The sequence below is a fragment of the Caretta caretta genome, chromosome 5, assembly GCF_965140235.1.
Source record: "Caretta caretta isolate rCarCar2 chromosome 5, rCarCar1.hap1, whole genome shotgun sequence".
Taxonomy (NCBI): Eukaryota; Metazoa; Chordata; order Testudines; family Cheloniidae; genus Caretta; species Caretta caretta.
This window is the reverse complement of record NC_134210.1, coordinates 31,878,752-31,901,763: the sequence shown is the minus strand read 5'-3', so window position 1 is coordinate 31,901,763 and position 23,012 is coordinate 31,878,752. Positions and strand designations below refer to the sequence as shown.

Sequence of the window (23,012 nt, the reverse complement as noted above, 5' to 3'; positions counted from 1 at the left end):
TTATCTTTACCAGCTTAGGTCAAAACTTCCCCAAGGTACAAAATATTACACCCGTTATCCTTGGAATGGCCGCTACCACCACCAAACTAATACTGGTTACTGGGGAAGAGCTGTTTGGACGCGTCTTTCCCCCCAAAATACTTCCCAAAACCTTGCACCCCACTTCCTGGACAAGGTTTGGTAAAAAGCCTCACCAATTTGCCTAGGTGACTACAGACCCAGACCCTTGGATCTTAAGAACAATGAACAATCCTCCCAACACTTGCACCCCCCCCTTTCCTGGGAAATGTTGGATAAAAAGCCTCACCAATTTGCATAGGTGACCACAGATCCAAACCCTTGGATCTGAGAACAATGAAAAAGCATTCAGTTTTCTTACAAGAAGCCTTTTAATAAAAACAGTAGTAAATAGAAATAAAGAAATCCCCCCTGTAAAATCAGGATGGTAGATACCTTACAGGGTAATTAGATTCAAAAACATAGAGAACCCCTCTAGGCAAAACCTTAAGTTACAAAAAAGATACACAGACAGAAATAGTTATTCTATTCAGCACAGTTCTTTTCTCAGCCATTTAAAGAAATCATAACCTAACACGTACCTAGCTAGATTACTTACTAAAAGTTCTAAGACTCCATTCCTGGTCTATCCCTGGCCAAGACAGAATACAGACAGACACACAGAGCCTTTGTTTCTCTCCCTCCTCCCAGCTTTTGAGTATCTTGTCTCCTCATTGGTCATTTTGGTCAGGTGCCAGCGAGGTTACCTTTAGCTTCTTAACCCTTTACAGGTGAGAGGAGCTTTCCCCTGGCCAGGAGGGATTTCAAATGGGTTTACCCTTCCCTTTATATTTATGACATATGTGCACATATTTCTGACATGCCATCTACCAAATTGTTGGGTATTTCTTTCTTTAAACTATTATTCGAGCCCATCCCTAAGCTAGGGCAGTGTCTGATATGATGAACAGGGCCACATTCATCTAAAGTGCCAACTAACCATTTGACTCGTTTCTGTTTCCTGTATCAGCATACTTCATCTCTTTGTCACCAAATTATTCCTTCAAGGCAACTGCACATTGTTGTGTTGCTAATTTGACTTTATTTTCAATCTCTAATCAAATGTTAATGTGACTTTGCAAGTTGAGTAATTACATTCTGAGTGTAATTTATATGGGAAATGAAGTGACAATAACTGGATAGGTGCCACTGTGTCTGCTACACTTTACTGCTTCTTGAAAGAGAATGGTGCCACACTTTTTCATAGAACCATACAACTGGAGATAGACTAGATGCCATAACAGGGCTTTTCTATCTCTCTCCTCATTCACCAAAGGGCATTAACTTTTATTCACTGGTTTTAAGCAATGATTCCTACACATGATGCTGGAGTTGGATTGCCACCACCTTCACAATAATTTTCTGTAAGAGGTAGAGTTTGGGGATTGGGTAGAAAATGGCAAAAATGTTAACATCAAAGGTGGCATGTTGATACAATTAACTATGGCCACGATCATCTTCCCAATAAAATCAATACTAACACTCCCACTGATTTCAGTGGTGCTGGGTCAAGTCCTATATGTATACCTCCACAAAGTCCTAAGTTTTTCTTTGAGGGTTGGTCCCTACTGTATTCCATTGTATTCCAGGTGAGCGCCATGCACCTGGAGCCAGAGAATTTGAAAGTAGCATCTATTGGTCCATGCATCAGTGTCTCAGGCCAAGGGGATAAGGAGTGGGGCCTCTCAAGTTCTTTCTCTCAAGTTCTTTCTCACTGCCACATGGTCCAGGTGGGAACCTCCAGTGTCTGTAGCTTCGGCTTCATCCTACAAAATAAGAATTAGGGTTAGTTTTATAAATAGTTTTTACAGTTTTTATAGCCTATAGTTCAGTGTTTTATGGATTTATTAATATTTAGATTTAGTCTCTTAGGGAACTTCCCCCAGCCCTGTACTCTATTCGAGTACTAGACTATGCCCTGGACTCCAGGCTTTAAACTCTGGACTTCATGCCTGCATACCTTCTCAGTCAGCAATGACCATCAGTGATGCTTGTATTACCTTCGGGAAGTCCACATCACTGTGAGGTTCAGTATCTGCCCATCATTCCCCAGCCTTACCCGAGAAGGGCAGGAACTTCATCTCTGCAAATACCTTATGGAGAAGGCCAGGAGGCCCCAGATCAGACCCAGGCCATGGAATCCTGCTGTATGTTGGTCTGATTCATTAAGGAGTGCACCTTCTACTGCAAAATCTGACTCTGGAGCAGGAGATTCAACCCCCAAAACTCTCTGTTGGGATGTCGTTGGGAATCCTGGAAGCACTCTCAGAAGCATGAGACTCAGTCTTCCTCTAAATCCACTTCAAAGAAGTCAGATTCGGCTCTAAGCAAGCTCATCACCTCAGCCTGTGAGAACTTAGCACATCCTAAGTCCCAGAGGCACAACAAGAAAGCCCATAAGCACATCAGTACCAAACTGACGGATCCATCAGTACCGTCATCCTCAGCATCTCCAACCCCAGGATCCATTGGCATTGACAAGTTTTTCATCAGTTTTCATCAGCTTCAGGTACTCTCTTCCTCTTCAGCTCCAGCAGTTTGAACAAGTAGAACCCCTCTCACACCAGGGAGATCTGAAATCCGTTGCCACTCCACAAAGCATTTTCTCCGGAAGGAGTTTGTTGCCCATCCCATACAGAGAATACCAGTCCCCCCAGTGGTACTGACAGTATTGCCACTGGAACCGGAATCAGCATTCTTGTCACTGGAAGATTCCTAACCACCAAGTGAACCTTTGGGGGCTGCTCTCACAAGGGTATCCTCAAACAAGAGGTGAACTCCCTATTACAGCAAGGAGCTATAGAACATATCCATCCTCAATACCAAGTTAGTGGGTTTTACTTGATTTATTTCCTGATACCCAAAAAGAAGAGCAGTTGGAGACCAGTCCTCAACCTCTGCCATCTCAACTGCTTCATTCACAAGCTCAGATTTCGCATGTTCACATTAACATCTATAATCCCATTTTTAGAAAAGGGCATGTGGTTTATGGCTCTCGATATGAAAGACGCCTACTTTCACATAGATGTTCATCCCGCTCACAGATGCTTCCTCAGATTATGGTGGGCTATGACCATTTTCAGCACACTGTACTACTCCCTTTCTGAATAGCAACCTCCCTCAGATTCTATACTAATATATTCTTGGTACTAGCAGCTCACATCAGATGATATTGTCTCATTATCTTCCACTACCTCGATGACTGGCTTCTTATCACCACCAGGAAGCCTATGCGCCAACCTCTATGATACTGCACCTCCTTTTCTGACTGGGAGTCAGCATAAACAGAAAAATCTGTTCTCATCCCCATGCAATCTCTGGACTTCATCACAGCCACCTTTAATTCTGTCACTGAAAGAACATACCCAGACAGGTTCCAGCCCATGAAAAATATAGCTCAGATTACAAACAACGCTCAAATACCAGTCCAAACATGTCATTCTCTTAGGTCATATGGCCTCATGCACCTAGGCCATTCTGTTTGCAAGGCTCCAACTGCATTGCCTTCAAATGTGGCTTCAGTCAGTATACTTTCAAAATCGCCATTACATGAACCTCATTATAATAACCAAGGTAGTGTATTTCTTGCTATGATGGACAAATACTTGCCTGGTATGTGTGGGCGTCCCCTTTATCCCTTGTTCTCTGGAAAGAACCATTATTACAAACGTGAAGGGATCCCCAGGGTACAAACTGGAACTGTGGGACCTCTGTACCCCTTCACCCTCCAGCTTGGGCTGTCTCTCACAATGCTATGCCAGTGACAAATAGCAAACACCTCCAGGCACTTTATCATACTAAATTGTATGAATGCTCTCTAAGCCACTCATGAATCATACAGAAAGAGGCCCTAGCTAATCATCCCAGCCCTGCACCGCAGCACTATACCGTTTTACACTGCTCAAGACTCCCTTGGATAATGCAAGCTCATTAATTAGTTAGCCACTCTGACAAAGAGTAGTGGCTCTTGTTAACCTCATTTGAAATTCCCCAAGCACATCAACCACAGCCACACTGTTTTAGGTAAAATATAAAACAGTTTTATTAACTACAGAAAGATAGATTTTAAGTGATTATAAGTAGCAGGCATAGAAATAAAAATTGGTTACAAAAGAAATAAAAATAGAAATTCTAACTTTAACAGACTAAGCAAGATTTGACTCAAAGAGTTATTCTCGCCCTAATAGATGTTACAAGCAGCTCACAGTCCTTAATACATGGGCTGTATTCCCTTTCAGCTTGGAATCAATCTCCCCAGTTCAAAGTCTTTGTTTTCCAGATGATCTTCCAGATGTTGAGATGGGGGAGGAGCGAGCTCCAGTGATTATGTCGCTGTCCTTTTTTGTACTTTATTTCAGCTGCTAAAAAGATCCTTGCTGTGATGTGGGTTAGGCCACCTTCATTGCGTACATGCCCTCTCTGTGGAGTCTCTGGGATGGCCACTGGGAGAGTGGATTCTCCTTAATGGTCCATAAACACATGTCTGGTTGGTCCTGATGTAAATCTGTCTTACTGGGTGCTCCTTTGTTGCCACTGAAAGGCTGTCTGTAGATGTTTCCCAACCTCACAACATATGTCAGTAACCAACACAGCAAAACTTCATAACTTCAGATTCAATGGTAACACACATAATTCAACAGGATATTAATGTTCAACAAATCAAGACTTATTAGATGATACCTCATCATAATCATATAACAGTGGTGCACATGGGGGTTCCAGATTGCTATTCTGAGGTACAGAGTGTTACAACAAACGCATCCCTATTAAGTTGGGGAGCCCACATGAAAAGCCAAATAGCACTTGGACACCTTGAGAGTCCAGGATGCATATCAATATACTGGAGTTGCAACACTCTGGAAGGCATGCAAGACCTCTCTTCCATTCATCCATATTCACCATGTCCTTGTAATGTAAGACAATGTTATGACTGTCTTCTGCATCAACAAGCAGGAAGGAACAAGATCCATCTCCCTGTGTGCAGAAGTGGTCAGCTTGTGGAACTGGCGCATCAGCAATTGAATCACCCTCTCAGCAGCCTCCCTTCCAGGGAAGCAAAATATGCAGATGCCCCTAACAGATATTGGCAAAAGAAAAGGAGCACTTGTGGCACCTTAGAGACTAACCAATTTATTTGAGCATAAGCTTTCGTGAGCTACAGCTCACTTCATCCGATGAAGTGAGCTGTAGCTCACGAAAGCTTATGCTCAAATAAATTGGTTAGTCTCTAAGGCGCCACAAGTACTCCTTTTCTTTTAGCGAATACAGACTAACACGGCTGTTACTCTGAAACCTAACAGATATTTTGCAGTCAACCACAAGTAGGAGCTCTATGACTTGGCATCATGCAATACTTTCACCCTATGGGGAACCCCAACTCGGGATCTGTTCACCTCTCAAGAAAACAGGAAATGCCTCACATATTGCTCCAGAGGCACCCTAGGTCACCACTCACAGGGTGACACTCTGCTTCTTCCTTGGTCAGATCAGTTCAACAGTACCTTCCCTTCACTACTGCTCCTGCCACGGGTTCTACACAAAATCCAGCAGGACAGAGTCATCCTGATGGCCCACTTCTGGTCCAGGCAGTTTTGGTTTCCCAACCTCCTATGCATGTCACCTCGCCCACCTATCTTCCTCCCAGTGTTTCCCAAACTCCTGACTCAGTGGAATGGCAAGATCAAGCACCCCGATCCACATTCACTCCAGCTCAGGGATTGGTATTTGGATGGGCATCCATCTTAGAATGTTCATGCTCCACAACCATGTGAGACAACCTTGCTAATAGTAGAAAGGACTCTGCTAAAAGATGTTACATATCTAAATGGAGGCGTTTTTCTTCTTGAGCACGTCAAAGAGGTATTCTCCCAGAAACTGCAGATATACCTCTCATCTAGGACTATATCTCTCTTTGAAGACATCAGGATTGTCCATCAACTCCTTCTGAGTCTGCTTGGCAGCAAGTAGTGCATACCATCCCCTTCTGAGAACTACTCAGTCTTTGCACATCCACTGACAATAGATTTTGCAAAAGGACTAATCAGAACCTTTCCACCTATTCAGAAGCCTACTCCCCAGAGGTACTTTAACCTTGTTCTCTTGGTACTCACAAGGCCCTCCCTTTGAATCTTTAGCATCTTGCTCCATGTCTCTCCTTTCCATGAAGATCACTTTCCTTGTAGCCATCACCTCAGCTAGAAGGGTTGGTTGGCAAGCATGAAGCAATGATGGCAGATCCTCCTTACACTATATTCCATAAGAACAAGGTTTCTTTGCTTCTACATCTCAAATTCACCCCTAAAGTATTTTCAGAATTTCACCTTAACCAATCAATTCACTTACCATGCTCTTCCCAAAACTGACAGGTTTCAGAGGAACAGCCGTGTTAGTCTGTATTCGCAAAAAGAAAAGGAGTACTTGTGGCACCTTAGAGACTAACCAATTTATTTGAGCATGAGCTTTCGTGAGCTACAGCTCACTTCATCAGATGTATACCGTGGAAACTGCAGCAGACTTTATATACACACAGAGAATATGAAACAATACCTCCTCCCACCCCACTGTCCTACTGGTAATAGCTTATCTAAAGTGATCAACAGGTGGGCCATTTCCAGCACAAATCCAGGTTTTCTCACCCTCCACCCCCCCACACAAATTCACTCTCCTGCTGGTGCTAGCCCATCCAAAGTGACAACTCTTTACATAATCAAGTCGGGCTATTTCCTGCATAGATCCAGGTTTTCTCACATCTCCCCCACCCCCATACACACACAAACTCATTCTCCTGCTGGTAATAGCTCATCTAAACTGACCACTCTCCAAGTTTAAATCCAAGTTAAACCAGAACATCTGGGGGGGGGGGTAGGAAAAAACAAGAGGAAACAGGCTACCTTGCATAATGACTTAGCCACTCCCAGTCTCTATTTAAGCCTAAATTAATAGTATCCAATTTGCAAATGAATTCCAATTCAGCAGTTTCTCGCTGGAGTCTGGATTTGAAGTTTTTTTGTTTCAAACTTCCTCGTGGCTGGATTTTACTAAAACTAGACAAGCCATTTACAACGCACACTTTGCTTCTCTACAAAAGAAAAAGGACACTAAACTTTCTAAACTACTACATGCTACAAGGGGCCACAGCAATGGTTCCCTCACCCCACCTAGCAATATTGTTAACCTATCCAACTATACTCTCAGCCCAGCAGAAGCAGCTGTTCTATCTCGGGGCCTCTCCTTCTGCCCCTCCACCCCCACGAACATGATACAGTTCTGTGGTGACCTAGAATCCTATTTTCGACGTCTCCGTCTCAAGGAATATTTCCAAAATACCTCTGAACAACATACTAATCCACAGAGGTCTCCCTGCCAACACTACAGAAAGAGGGATTCTAGATGGACTCCTCCTGAAGGTCGAAACAGCAGACTGGACTTCTACATAGAGTGCTTCCACCGACGTGCACGGGCTGAAATTGTGGAAAAGCAGCATCACTTGCCCCATAACCTCAGCCATGCGGAACGCAATGCCATCCACAGCCTCAGAAACAACTCTGACATCATAATCAAAAAGGCTGACAAAGGAGGTGCTGTTGTCATCATGAATAGGTCGGAATATGAACAAGAGGCTGCTCGGCAGTTCTCCAACACGAGTTTCTACAAGCCATTACCCTATGATCCCACTGAGAGTTACCAAAAGCAACTACAGAATTTGCTCAAGAAACTTCCTGAAAAAGCACAAGATCAAATCCGCACAGACACCCCGACCTGGGATATTCTGTCTACTACCCAAGATCCATAAACCTGGAAATCCTGGGCGCCCCATCATCTCAGGTATTGGCACCCTGACAGCAGGATTGTCTGGCTATGTAGACTCCCTCCTCAGGCCCTACGCTACCAGCACTCCCAGCTACCTTCGAGACACCACTGACTTCCTGAGGAAACTTCAATCCATCGGTGATCTTCCTGATAACACCATCCTGGCTACTATGGATGTAGAAGCCCTCTACACCAACATTCCACACAAAGATGGATTACAAGCCGTCAAGAACACTATCCCCGATAATGTCACGGCTAACCTGGTGGCTGAACTTTGTGACTTTGTCCTTACCCATAACTATTTCACATTTGGGGACAATGTATACCTTCAGATCAGCGGCACTGCTATGGGTACCCGCATGGCCCCACAGTATGCCAACATTTTTATGGCTGATTTAGAACAACGCTTCCTCAGCTCTCGTCCCCTAAAGCCCCTACTCTACTTGCACTATATTGATGACATCTTCATCATCTGGACCCATGGAAAAGAAGCCCTTGAGGAATTCCACCATGATTTCAACAATTTCCATCCCACCACCAACCTCAGCCTGGTCCAGTCCACACAAGAGATCCACTTCCTAGACACTACAGTGCTAATAAACAATGGCCACATAAACACCACCCTATACCGGAAACCTACTGACCGCTATTCCTACCTGCATGCCTCCAGCTTTCACCCTGACCACACCACACGATCCATCGTCTACAGCCAAGCTCTGCGATACAACCACATTTGCTCCAACCCCTCAGACAGAGACAAACACCTACAAGATCTCTGTCAAGCTTTCTTACAACTGCAATACCCACCTGCAGAAGTAAAGAAACAGATTGATAGAGCCAGAAGAGTTCCCAGAAGTTACCTACTACAGGACAGGCCTAACAAAGAAAATAACAGAACGCCACTAGCGGTCACCTTCAGCCCCCAACTAAAACCCCTCCAACGCATTATTAAGGATCTACAACCTATCCTAAAGGATGACCCAACACTCTCACAAGTCTTGGGAGACAGGCCAGTCCTTGCCTACAGACAGCCCCACAACCTGAAGCAAATACTCACCAACAACCACATACCACACAACAGAACCACTAACCCAGGAACTTATCCTTGCAACAAAGCCCGTTGCCAATTGTGCCCACATATCTATTCAGGGGACACCATCACAGGGCCTAATAACATCAGCCACACTATCAGAGGCTCGTTCACCTGCACATCCACCAATGTGATATATGCCATCATGTGCCAGCAATGCCCCTCTGACATGTACATTGGTCAAACTGGACAGTCTCTACGTAAAAGAACAAATGGACACAAATCAGATGTCAAGAATTATAACATTCATAAACCAGTCGGAGAACACTTCAATCTCTCTGGTCACGCAATCACAGACATGAAGGTCGCTATCTTAAAACAAAAAAACTTCAAATCCAGACTCCAGCGAGAAACTGCTGAATTGGAATTCATTTGCAAATTGGATACTATTAATTTAGGCTTAAATAGAGACTGGGAGTGGCTAAGTCATTATGCAAGGTAGCCTGTTTCCTCTTGTTTTTTCCTACCCCCCCCCCCAGATGTTCTGGTTTAACTTGGATTTAAACTTGGAGAGTGGTCAGTTTAGATGAGCTATTACCAGCAGGAGAGTGAGTTTGTGTGTGTATGGGGGTGGGGGAGATGTGAGAAAACCTGGATCTATGCAGGAAATAGCCCGACTTGATTATGTAAAGAGTTGTCACTTTGGATGGGCTAGCACCAGCAGGAGAGTGAATTTGTGTGGGGGGGTGGAGGGTGAGAAAACCTGGATTTGTGCTGGAAATGGCCCACCTGTTGATCACTTTAGATAAGCTATTACCAGCAGGACAGTGGGGTGGGAGGAGGTATTGTTTCATATTCTCTGTGTGTATATAAAGTCTGCTGCAGTTTCCACGGTATACATCTGATGAAGTGAGCTGTAGCTCACGAAAGCTCATGCTCAAATAAATTGGTTAGTCTCTAAGGTGCCACAAGTACTCCTTTTCTTCTTCCCAAAACTGTACACGTCTGCAGAGAAATTAAGACTCCATTCCTTCAGTGTTCAGCGGGCCTTTGTATTTTACCTGAAAAGAACAAAACCAATCAGGATATCCCCAAGACTATTTGTTGCTGTAGCAGAAAGAATTAGGGGGCACGCCATCTCCACCTAGAGCAGTAGGTACAATATACCATGCCATACCACCCTTACATAAATTAATAATTGTAACAGTGATGTTTTCACTTATTTTGCTAATTTAAAATGCTCTTGGTAGACATATGCCTGGGTTGAAATGAAAGGTACTGTATCAGTTTGAATTATATTGCTGTCATATAACAAATACTAAACCTTATGTTTTTTTAGATGTACAGGTAGTATGTATAGTGTGTGGATGCAGCCCATATAACACATAGAAAGCTGTATATGCAGCCCACAATCGTAAATAGGTTAAGAACCACTGACCTAGAGAATCTCCAAAGGGATCTCTGGCTGCATTCTACTCTGCTATCAGCTGTTGAACCCCCCACTCCCTTCAATGGGGAAAGAGCTCATTCCACCAGAGCACAAACTACAGCAATGGCATCATTTAAGGATGTTCCCCTCCTTGAGATCTGTAAGACAGCCACATGGGACTCCGTTCACCAGTTTGCAAAACATGTCCCAGTGTGGGACTCCTCTGCTGATGCCTCCTTTGGGATGGCAGTTCTCAGCCCTTCCGTCTACATCCTCACGCCCTCCTCCTTAGGTACTGCTTGTGAGTCACCCACAGTGGGATACAATAGGGACATCACTCAAAGAAGAAAAGGAAGTTACTGACCTGAAACTGGAGGGTCTTTGAGATGTTTAGTTTCAATCTGTAGTCTACTATCCTCTTTCCTTCCCCTCTGCTTCAGCTCTATCTAATTTGTGGTAGAGAAGGAACTGTAGAGGCGGTCAGTCCACTCTTTTTTTTGTTCCCTTGGATGGAGACACAAGGTGAGCCAGGGTGCGTGCACAGACCACCAGACATTGCTTTCAAATTGTCCGGCTCTGGGCACATAGTGCACATGCATAAACCACAGTGGGACCATACATCTCAAAGAACCTTGAGTTACAGGTCAGTAACTTACCCTTTTAGCCACTGCTAGCTAGCACTGGCTATTTTTAGGAGTCAGTTTGCCCCTTACTCTCTTATTATTTTTCTACTCTCTGCTCCTTGCAAAGGTCTTCCCTGTGCTAATCCAGACTACTAAGAAGTCATTTAATATGGGCCAACTCATTTATTTCATCCCTATTTAATTTTTCTTAGCTGTATCATTTGGGCATCTAGACGTGCCTGTCCAGAAAGTCTGTTGCATTTATGCATTATTTCAGGAAATTCTGCTTGCAGACCTAGATTTGTAATTCCACATATTTTCCACTTAGTTTTACATGGTGGAGATATAGATGTTCTTTTGTTTGTACAGGCTTCTTTGGAAATGTATATTGTGTAGAAGTCTGAAAATTGACATACTTATTTAAATACTGACATGTAGGAAGATAACTGATGAGCACAACTCATTTAGCCTCTTACTGGGATTGTTGTTCTTATGTTTTAATATTACAGATAGTCAATATTAATGCCCATAATCCTCAAAACATTTTTATCTTAAAATTGTTATTACTACGTATGTTGCTTTGACTTTTTAAAAGGTACGTGTGCATTGTAATTGATCCACTTTCCGTATACTTTTGAGTTGTAAGGTGCCATCTGTGAAGCAGTCCCATGACAGCGAAGTACAAATTATGATTTTCCCATTTAATTAAACTGCTGAGTTAATCACAGTTATGTAAAAGATGGGCTATAAAAATAAACTGATGCCTGTAGCATTGTTTAGTGCTTTCAAAAGCCATTTCTCATTAGGACTGTGATTAGCATTTGTTTTGTAATGTTCCAGGGAACAATTGTCCAAACAGATTGTGTTTTTAGTAAAATAAACCTACATAAGAGTTGAATTACAGATTCATTGCAGTCTATCACCTAAAATCATTAATTGGAACTGAAGAAATAGTTAAGCTTGAGGAGGAAAAATAAAAGTGTTTGACACTTTCACAGTGTCAAAAGGATGGCAATGTACCATGCCAGCCACAGATGAGAATATGAGTGTGTAGTGGGTCACAGCTTCTTTCCTTTTATAATAAAGGACACCTCTGCTTCTTTGCGCTATTTACAGATATTTTCTCCACTATTGTTTACATTTGATAGCCTTTTTAAACTAGTTCAGTATCAAGAAGTGTCTTAACTATTAGGCACTGGACATGGTGCATATTTGCTATTATATTTGACACCTATGAGACAGATTTAAAATACAACATTGGGGGTTTCATTCCTGTATCCTCGACATAAAATATATTGATCCATTTGCGTGAAATAGTGCAGGTCTTTCAAAAGCAGCATGGTGGTTGACAGGGCAACTTAAAAGGCTTTGTGTTCTAGTCCTTTTCCTTGTGCAAAGTCAAAGTACAATGAGATTTCATATTTTATCTGTTTCATTATGTCCAAGAGCTTTTTCTGGAGTAACAGTTGACAAGATAGAACTTATTCAAATGTAAAAATAAAAAATAAAATGAATTACAAAATTGTCATGGCTAGGTTGCAACTGGTACTTGATGATGTAGTGAAATGAAATCCTTACACCTGAGCAACATAGTGTATTTATAATCGCTATTAGAATTTGAACGTATCAGGAGATGTTGCTAGAAATGCCCATCACAACTCCAGAGATGTACACATTAATTTCAGAATAATGTTGTAGTTTGAGTTTTGGAATGAAAAAGTTCAGCTTCATTGAAGCACTGGAATGGGTTACCTAGGGATGTTGTGGAATTTCCTTCCTTAGAGGTTTTTAAGGTCAGGCTTGAAAAAGCCCTGGCTGGGATGATTTAGTTGGGGATTGGTCCTGCTTTGAGCAGGGGGTTGGACTGGATGACCTCCTGTGGTCCCTTCCAACCCTGATATTCTATGATTCGAAAATATGGAGCCCTCTCTGATATTTTCTTAGGGGCTCTTTCTCCTCCATCCTGGTATTTCCTGATATTCCAAGGTATTTCTCAATCCTTACCTAAACCACTGATTCTTTTACCATTATTATCTATCACTTGAAGACTTGAGATCAGAACTGAAGGTTTTTTTTAAAAGATATGCTCTAGCTCAACCAGAAATTATGGGCATGATGTAGGAATAAGTGTCACCTTTGCTGCTCACCCATCTGCCATTTACATGCTCCCCCTCTCACTGTCTTTTCCCTGCTTTGCCCATTCACCCCTGCATCCCTGCTGCTCCTCCATATCCCGTCATGCTCCCAGTGCTGTGTGGAGAAGCAGCCCCTTATCGGAGCACTTAGCTCACCAACAGCCTGGATGGCAGGCTCCTTTCTTCCCCCCACTGCCTCTGGCTGGGTCAGCGACCCAGGAAAGCCCAAGACCCTCCGGCCTGGGGTGCTGGCCAGGAGGAGCCGAGCCCTGCGTCTGCTAAGCCCCGCACTGCATTGGCACAGGGTAGCCTCTCCACCCCTCAGCTAAGCTCTGGAGTGGGGGGGAAGCAATTTCCAGCCTGTTCACCCCCTGAACCTGCAGGATCCACAGCAACCCCCTGGGCAGAAGCTTAGCACCCTATTCCCCCCCCCACCCCTCGCCCGCCCTGGGTCCTGCCCCCAGGGAGCATGGGGCTGCTTTGACCCCTAGGCACCCTCCCCTGCTGAGCCACCTCTCTGGCTAGGTTTGCTGAAGCCCCTGGAGTCAGGTTCACTGTGCCCCGGTGCACAATGCATCCTTAGAGTTTAACCCCTTCCTGGCCTCGCTGTAGCCAGGGGACAGGAGGCGGCTGGATTAGGTCCATGGCCAGCAGCAGCCTGGAGGTGTTAGCTGCAGTGTGACACAGTGTGAGCAGAAAGGGAAAAGCTGCTTCCAGATACAGGGGATGGAGGCAGGGGGAAGAGATGAGCTCTGCAAAGATAGGTCATCCCTCCCACCCTACCCCCCAGTGACTGGAAGCAGCTCCCGTCCCTGCTCTCCCACAAAGTGCCGAAAGGCTGCTGCTGGCCACATTCTGGTGTGAACCCTGGCAGAAATCTGGGGAGGGGGGACATGTGCCCCCATTCCCCATGTGTTGCCTCAGGAAGACGCGGCACTAGGTATCAGGAGAGGCAGGTCCATCCCAGGGGCCCAGCCCAGTATGGAGGGTGGAGAGCGCTGGGCAGGGAGGGGAGGCTCAGTTAGCCATTCCCCCCTGTGTGTGAGAGAGGTGTATGGGTGTGTTTCACCTCTGTCTGTGTGTGTGTGTCACCCCTCCCTGTGTGAACCCTAAAGTCTTAAAGATAAGGTAAATAAAAAAGAATCCAACTATGCAGTATTTCTTTTTAACAGGGGCTCAGTCAACTTGATATATTAATTTGACTTGTTTGTACTGCATAGTTCTGATTGATTGCTGTCAAACTCTCTTGAATACGAGTAGTTTTACCAGGTGTCCAGTATTCAGCATTGGGAAATATGGTCACCCTACCCAATGTGCTTTGTTCATCCATTTGTTCATCTATTTGTAATTTAGTTTTAGCATTTGTTATGATACTATAGCTGGGCAGGAAACAGTTTTCCCATAATGTGAGTGTTTTGAGATTTCAAAATTTTTTCTTGTCCTGAAATAGGACACAGTAAAAACCTTGAAATTTTTTGCGAACCAGAAATCCCTGAACAAGTCAGAAGAGCTCAGCTGAAATGTTTCATTTTGATAATTTTTAAATGTTTTGTTTCACTTTCAATCTTTTTATTTTACATTTCTTTACTGTAAATTTATTTAAATTTTGAAACAAAAAGACGTTTTGACCCAAAAAGCAGAACTTTTTGTTTCAAAAAAAATTTAAACCAGGAAATGTGTCCACGCTGACTCTTTCCCACGAATACTTTCGGTTTAGACTTTCTGGCAAAAAATTCCTGATTAGTGCTATATAATATGTAGTAGTTAATGTTCTGTGGCATTACAGATTATGTAATACAAAACTTCACTAACACATCTTCATTGAGCAATGGGAAAAGATTGGGGCAAGCAAATGATGGGCTGTGAATATTAGCAAATTACAAATTAACAATATTCTACTATAGTGTCAATTTAAAGCATTAACGTATGTGAGAGTAATATCTATACTCACGTGTGTACTGGACACGTTTGGTGACTTCAATGGGGAGCCTTGCCTGAGCTGGGCCCTGTTATGTTCTTGCACAGGTATGGTGTCTGAAGGTAACTTTGGCCCTTATCAAACAACTGCATGCATGTGGATTCAGGGGTCTACCCATGTGGAGCCAGTTGTAGGTCTGAGGCTTTTATTATCCAGTATGAATCTACTATCACAGATGCTTTAGATGTACAATATAGCCTTAAGAGGGAAAGTAGTAAAATGTTAATTAATATCCCAAATGTTTCCCTATGTTAATATTAGAAAGTTGTATCTCTTATAACTGTTATTAATATTATGTATTATAACATTATAATTTATTGTTATATGAATATTATTTTAATTATAAGCATTATAATTGTGTTAGCAAACTTGTTGAAATATTGACCCAGTCCCTCCACTCACCTGAATATGCCTACTGAAATCAACAGAACTACTTGGATGAGTCAGATCCGCAAAATAAGTTTGAAACTAGATAGATTATTTCAGGCATCTTAAGAAGAATCATTTAAAAGTTTAACTAATTGTTATGTGTATGTATTTAGAAAAAATAAGCCGAAACCATAGCCTTTAAACCAAATTGATTTCCTTCAGTTTATTGAAGAGAACCAGACTCTTTCAGAATTACCCCTGGAATCTTGATGTGCAGCAGCAGCGAAATCGGTGCTGTGTACAGAATTATTATTTGTTAGCACTAAATCCCTTTCTATCTGTGAAGTTTCACATGGTTCACTGACTTTTTCATTTCCTATGTGTGTGTGTGTGTGTGTGTGCTGTTTCCCTTTCCCCAGAGATTTGCCTTTTGACTAAGGGCCGCCGCACTGCCAGTGTCAGAGCCGATACATACTGCCGTCTCTATTCCCTCTCCGTGGACAATTTCAACGAGGTTCTGGAGGAGTACCCCATGATGAGGAGGGCCTTTGAAACAGTGGCCATTGACAGACTAGACAGAATAGGTATTGTTTTTTTTTTATATTTGACTTTATTCTTAAAATATTAATTTTTTTCTGAGTGGAAATCTAATATTCCAAAATTAAACCCTTTTTTTAAAAAATTACCTTACTTTTCCACTGCAGGAAATGTTCTGTTGACTTATGAATAAGAAATGTGGTAAGACAAGAAGTTCTGCGAGGTTATTTTTAAATACGAAAAAAGATTTTATTTTAGTCTGGGGTTTATTTTCTATACCTTAAGTATCAAGATTATTATTTATTAATCATGCATAGTGCTGTTAATGTGCACCACATTGTTCAGTGATTAGGTTAGTGAAAAATAGATAATATTTCCCTGCCCCATATAGTTTATAGTCAAAGAAACCAATGCTGAGAGGAGCTGAGTGCTTTCAACACCCACAGAAGCCAATGGGAGTTGAAGCCACTCTGTGCTTTGCTTGAAGCCCTCATTTACCTCACAAGCTGGTTGCTATGGATTTGATTTCCAAAGGTGCTGAGCATCTGCAACTTGAATTGAAATCGCTGGAATCTGCTGATGTTCAGAAAATCAGGTCTAAGATGTCCAAGTGAAAGACAAAGTGATGAGGTAGAGTCTCCACCACTTGAAATCTTTAAATCAAGATTGGGTTTGTTTCTCAAAGTTATGCTCTAGTTCAGCTAGTGATTGTGGGCTTAATACAGAAGTTATTTGACCTTTGTTATGCAGGAGGTCAGACTAGATCATCACAGTGGTTCTTTCTCACTTTAAAATCTGTAACTCCTGCAAGATGCTGGACACCTTGAACTCCCACAAGTACCTTCCAGGATCAGACCCTAACAGAACAGACAGACAGAATTTTCACTCAGTAGGGTTGGCATTAGAGTTTAAACACTTCACCAAAGTGGTTTAGTTTTAGCAGTTTCTTCAAGTTGCGACTGTAGGGAGCTTGAAGTATGTTAGTCATAGGGGCACAAGAAGGTGTACACAGCTTAAAATATTTACTATGAAAAACAGGCAAAGAATTCAATATTTATAACAGACCTTTGCTAACATTTATTTAGCAAATACATTTAAAAATATTTGTGCAAACATTTTGCAGACATAAAAAAGGAGACTAGCTTTTGAGAATGTGGTGCACTGAGTTAGTAAATCAAGATGCTGCAAGCTCTTTCGTTCTGGGATCATATCTTTGATTATGTCCTTGCACAGAACTATGCATATGGTCAGTGCTTAACAAATAATAAATATTATTAATGGTAGCATTTAATAGAGTTTCTATTAATAGGAAATCTTCAGATGACAAAAATAGTACAAATTCTCATATAAAAAATAAGATCAATTTAGTTGGAATTGTTATTCCTGTATGTCTGATTCAATTGATACACTGAGAAATACTGCCTGCCTGTACCTTCACAGATGGGCAAAACACTGACAGCCATTAGTCAAACCATAACCTGTGAGAGATCCCAGGTATTTAATTTACAGTGATTATTACACAACCAGGTACCACATAAGCAATGAGTTATATTAGGTCACAGATATTTAGAGATTACTTCTCTGAGTCTGGTAGTCACTAGTTACAAATGTCTAATAATTAGTTCCAAGAAATGTGCTAAATAGCAGATATATTTATAACTTATGTAACAGTTTAGTATTCAGGAAATTAGGACAGCTTGATAAAGAGAGAGATTAATTTTTTACACTTAGTCTAGTCGCTTTTCCCACCCCCTGTTGTTCAGTAAATTGTCATGGTTACATGTTGAAAATAATTTTAATAATAATGGTGCATTATAAGTAAAGAGGTACCATGCTGATGCAGAAAGTTCACATCTCTCTCAGTGTACGGTGTTGTTAAGGCAGGCAGTTTAGCTACAGAGCATGTGGGGTGTGTAGCAGAGTCAGCTGGTCTGGGTTGTGTGTGCAGTATGAGAGCTACTGCAGAAGTACCCCAAGAGTGGTTCAGCACTGCTCCACAGCTAGGAAAGAAGAATTCTTTCATCCCTCACCCCCTAGGAAGATCATTACAGCACTACTACGTAGGCTGTCTGACACCCAGAACTTGAGCTGTACTGCATGACTGACAATGGACTTTGTGTTTTATCACGGTCTTAAGACACCTTGCATGCACTCACACTGTGAGTGTGAGAATCTGTTACTGGGCGCCAGACCTGCTAACCCATCTGCTCTTGTACCTCTTTCTTTCTAAAGGAAAGAAGAATTCGCTTCTCCTGCAGAAGTTCCAGAAAGATCTCAATACTGGAGTTTTCAACAATCAGGAGAATGAGATCTTGAAGCAGATAGTAAAACATGACAGAGAGATGGTGCAGGCTATTGTCCCAGTTAGTCTACAGCAAATGCCAGCACTGAATTCTAGCTCTTCAACCACGGCATCATCATCGCGAATCAGGACACAGTCTCCTCCTGTGTATACTGTGACCAGCCTATCACATGGAAACTTGCATTCTCCAACACCGAGCACGCAGGTGCCCCAGCAAGCTGTCGTTCTCTCTCCTTGCTCTTATACTACTGCAGTCTGTAGTCCGCCAGTACAGAGCCCTCTGGCAGGTCGAACTTTTCAGTATGCATCCCCAACTTCTTCACAGTTGTCACTGATGCAGCAGCAGCAGATGCCTAGTTCATCACAGAAAAATGAAGTTCACAAGAGTACACAAGCCCTTCACAACACTAACCTGACAAGAGAGGTGAGGCCTCTCTCTGCCTCACAGCCTTCTTTGCCCCATGAGATTTCCACTTTCGTTTCTAGACCTCATCCAACAGTGGGAGAGTCTCTCGCCTCAATTCCACAACCTGTCTCTAGTGTTCAAGGTCCAGGTATGCAGGTTGGGAGCAGAGGCACTGTCCCTCAGAGAGTTGCTCTCTTCCGTCAAATGTCTTCAGGAGCAATTCCTCCTAACCGAGGGGCCCCGCCGCCAACAGCTGTTCTACAAAGGGATTCTTCCACAGTCTTAAACACAGACCAAGAAGGAGACAAACCGCGATTTGCTTCAAACTTATGATCCTTGTTAACTGTGAAAAGCAGAGACATTGTAATGAACTGAAAACATCCCAGAAACTATTTTAGCCTATTTCCTGATAGACCCTGGCAGCCTACTATGAAACAAAATATTTTAGACAGCTCTGCCCTTCATAACGAATACAACGTATAGATCCAAAAAGGCATTTAAAAGACTTGGTTAGAATTTGTCTTTTTTTCATTAAAGGAGCCTAGATTTTGTTGTAATATTATTTGTTTTTAATGTGTGTTACTTTAAAATTAATCTAGCATATTTCTCTACTTCTGAGGAGATGTCCTATTTCAATGGCGGGGGGAAAGGGAGGGGGGACAAAAATAACCCAATGATAATACACTTTATATGTTAAATGACCGTATTATTTATTCCAGGAAATAAACTTAAAAAAACACCCCTCAAACTAACTAGGAAATAGCACCTATTGAATAATAACTTTTAACTTTCATTAATTGCATTTCTGTATAAAAATTGTAAATCATTTATCATGGAAAATCAATCATAATCTCCCATTTTATTGGTCCAAATTTCATTTTAGTGCTTTCCATTGACAATTAGATTGAAGAAGAAATATACTCCAGCCGTATGCAGTAGAAGAACTAGCATTACCATTGCTCTGGATAATTGTAATCTCAAAACATGTAAATCATTCTGTGATTTCAGAAAACTGGGTGGACTTCTATCTTCATATTGCAGAAGACTTTGATGAAAACTATAAATATTGTCATTGTAAAAAACTTTTTAGACCCAAACAAAAATAGCTGCTGTGTGGTGTATCATTGCAAGGTCTTTGTTTAGAAATTTAGTTTCAGCTCTTCACTTCATAACTTTACAGTTTTAAAATTTATTAAATTTAAGAGCAACACAACTGTTAAATTGTAATGCAATGGCAATATTACTTTTACATGCACTGTTTTTATGCAAAATTGTACGCTTGATCCTGCAAAGTGCTTGTACTTCACCAATGCCATCACTTTTCTTCCTTGCCCTAAACAGCATCTGAAAATAGTCCATGCATGCTTTTGTAAAAAAACAAAAAACCACAAAAATATAGGTTCGGTCAGCCCTTGTAGGAAAAGGCTTACAGTAACTTTTTGGCTTTAGAAAATGATAAGCATTCATTAATTGTGTCTACCTTAAAATTTCCTATAATGCTGACTCTCAATCTCTGTTTTAAGGCTAGAAGTGAGGTTTTTCATTTAAAGGATTATTCGTAAACCACAGCTTAATTTAGACTTTCAGGTGCTTTCTGTGTCTTCACTGTAGTTTTGTAGTTGACTGTGGTGTTAATTTAAAAGAAATAAATAGAATATAGCATCAAGTCTGTCTGGGATTGCACGATTTGGTCTGTGTATATTGTAATTAAATGGATAGTATATCCTATGGCATGTAGTGTCAAACATAGCCCATAGATATGAAGTTTATTTTTTTAAAGTCTTTAAAAATAGAAGGGAAAGGGTGACAGAAAGCAGGGTTAAAGCATACTGTTTTGTGAACATTTTCTTTCGTTTGCTCAGATCTTCACATTATCTTGTGATTCGACAGCATCTCCACAAAAGAAGTTCTTTAATAATCATTTGTGCCTGACGTGTCACAGTAAAATAGAAATTGAAACGGAATATGTCGTAATTCAACTATTATTGATAAGACAGCATTATGAACTATAATACAAAGCATATATCATATTTCTTAAGAAAAAGCAAGCCAACCATGTGAAAGGAATGAATTCAGAGGAGGAGTTTTTGCCATTAATGCTGGCCTTAATGATCAGAGGTAGAATTAAATAACATCACAAACTACGTATTGCAGTACATTCAGATATACATGAGAGCCAAGTAAATGGTCTAAGGCTAACAGAGCTTGAACCCATGCTGCCTGTTACGCCTTTTTACTTAACTGGGTACATCAAGCTGAAAAAAAATAAAACTTTTTACAATTTTTGCCAACTCCCACTCACCAGTACAAATCAATGTAATTATCCCATTAACATGCTGCTGACATTATTAATTGGAGTGGTCAGGAATAGTGTACAAGGAAGCAATTGTTAAAAATGTTTGAAGCATTATGGATACGCTGCAAGACCATTTATTTATCAGTACAATGTCCCTTATTTTATTTTAATACTTATAATGAATTAGATCCAATTTATTAAGATCATATTCTGATCCTTGACACTATTTAAGGTTTACATTTAATAGGTATAATGGGGTTAGTAGTGAAATATTTTTATATATATATATAATTTTATTTTAAGCACTATGAAGAAACATTAATTCATGTGGTCTTTCAGTGAAACCATAAAAAAATCTTTTTAATGACTTTGTAATCGAGTGGACAAAATCTAGGATTTGTATGTTAATTCAATAAAAATGGTACAGGGTATACAATTATATACATTATATATATATATATGTATGAATGTATATATACTTAGGTTAAGAAACAAATGACTCACATTCCTGTAATATAAATGTTCATTGCTAGTTCCAGAATTGACCTATTTTCTCTGTACATAAATAAGCCCATATGTATGGAATCTCACATCTGTACAGGATGAAATGTATTAATGAAAAGGTTGGATCTTACTGCTGCTGGGAAGACAATAGTTTAACTGATTCTTTCAATGACTGTATGATCAGGGACGAGTTAGATTTTTTTCTTTTGTCTTTGCTCAAAGCCATAAATATATATAAAAAGATTATTAATAAATTGAACAAAATATATAAAAATGAATATTTGATCTGATCTGATATGTTTATAACCAAGCATGTCTTGTTTTATCATAAAGTGCAGATTGTCTGCCATTTTTCCTTTTCATAACTTCCAAATTAATATACAGCTGATATTAGAAAAACATGAGTGATTATAGAGAAAAGGTGGGTGAGGTAATATCTTTTATTGGACCAACTTCTGCTCATAAAAGAGACCAGCTTTATAGCTTACACAGAGCAAAAGCTTGTCACTTTCACTGATAGAAGTTGGTCTAATAAAAGATATTACCTCACCCACCTTGTTTCTCTTTTATCCTGGGACCAACACGGCTACAACAACCCTGCAAACAATGAGTAATTATGGACACACAATAACTTTAGAAAGGAGGAGGACTCAGAATATTATGAGAACATTTCCCAGTATGCAATATCTTCTGTGCAGGATAAAGGAAAATTGTATTCCAAAATATTCTAATTTTTGCTAAAGCTCTTAAACTAATAAGCTAGTGCCATTAAAATGTCCCACTTTTTCAAATACAAATATTTGAAACTGAAGTTTATTTTTAATGCAGTTTTGACTGTGCCTGGGTCCAATCCAAAAGAGTTTTGGATATTCTGTCATATTTTTCAACGTTATAACATTATCTCACTATATTTTGCTAATCCCATGTGATATACATCCAAACTTTTATGCAGTTTGATACCTATTTCAAGCACTCCTTTTCTTTTTGCGAATACAGACTAACACGGCTGTTACTCTGAAACCTATTTCAAGCAAGCATATTTTTAATTAAAACTTTCTGAAGTGGCAGGAAACCAAAGGCTTGATTCTGCATCAGTCAAGTCAGTGGGAGTTTTTTCCAATAATTTGAATAGGAGCAAGATACTAAATAATACTGAATAATACTACCCCAATAAACTGCAGGTTTCTGTAATAATACTTAAGAAGAATGAATGGTTGTATTTATAAATGATGCCTTAATGTGCATCATGATTCGATATCTCCCGACACAGATACATTCTTCATTCATATTTAAATGATTTTGTATCTCATATTGCTAAGGTCAAATCCTGACTTAAGTCATTGCAAAACTCCCATTGATTTCAGTGGAGTCAGGATTTCACCTAAATTTTTTTAACAATGGGCCAAATTCTGTCTGGATATATCCCTTGCTCAGAACCACTGAACACATATAGGGATGCAACACAGGGCCTCACGTGGGTCCGCTGCCTCGAGTCTTATTATGAATTATTTTTTCATATAATGTGTGTTCTGGAGGA

The 23,012-nt window shown here is 40.9% G+C and overlaps 1 protein-coding gene across 3 annotated transcripts in view; it reads left to right on the top strand.

The window, feature by feature from the left end:
- The window catches only part of HCN1 (hyperpolarization activated cyclic nucleotide gated potassium channel 1), a 317,113-nt gene extending 295,360 nt beyond the window's left edge, over nucleotides 1-21,753 (top strand). For 2 of the 3 annotated variants that reach the window (XM_075128463.1, XM_048849357.2), the window contains 2 exons: nucleotides 15,850-16,014; nucleotides 18,200-21,753. In XM_075128463.1, coding sequence (XP_074984564.1) covers nucleotides 15,850-16,014; nucleotides 18,200-19,008 — 974 coding nt within the window. In that variant the 3' untranslated portion in view covers nucleotides 19,009-21,753. Of the gene's footprint in view, nucleotides 1-15,849; nucleotides 16,015-16,501; nucleotides 16,614-18,199 lie in introns of those variants that run through there. The other variant, XM_048849358.2, reaches the window with a different exon arrangement.
- The last annotated feature ends 1,259 nt before the right edge of the window (nucleotides 21,754-23,012 follow it).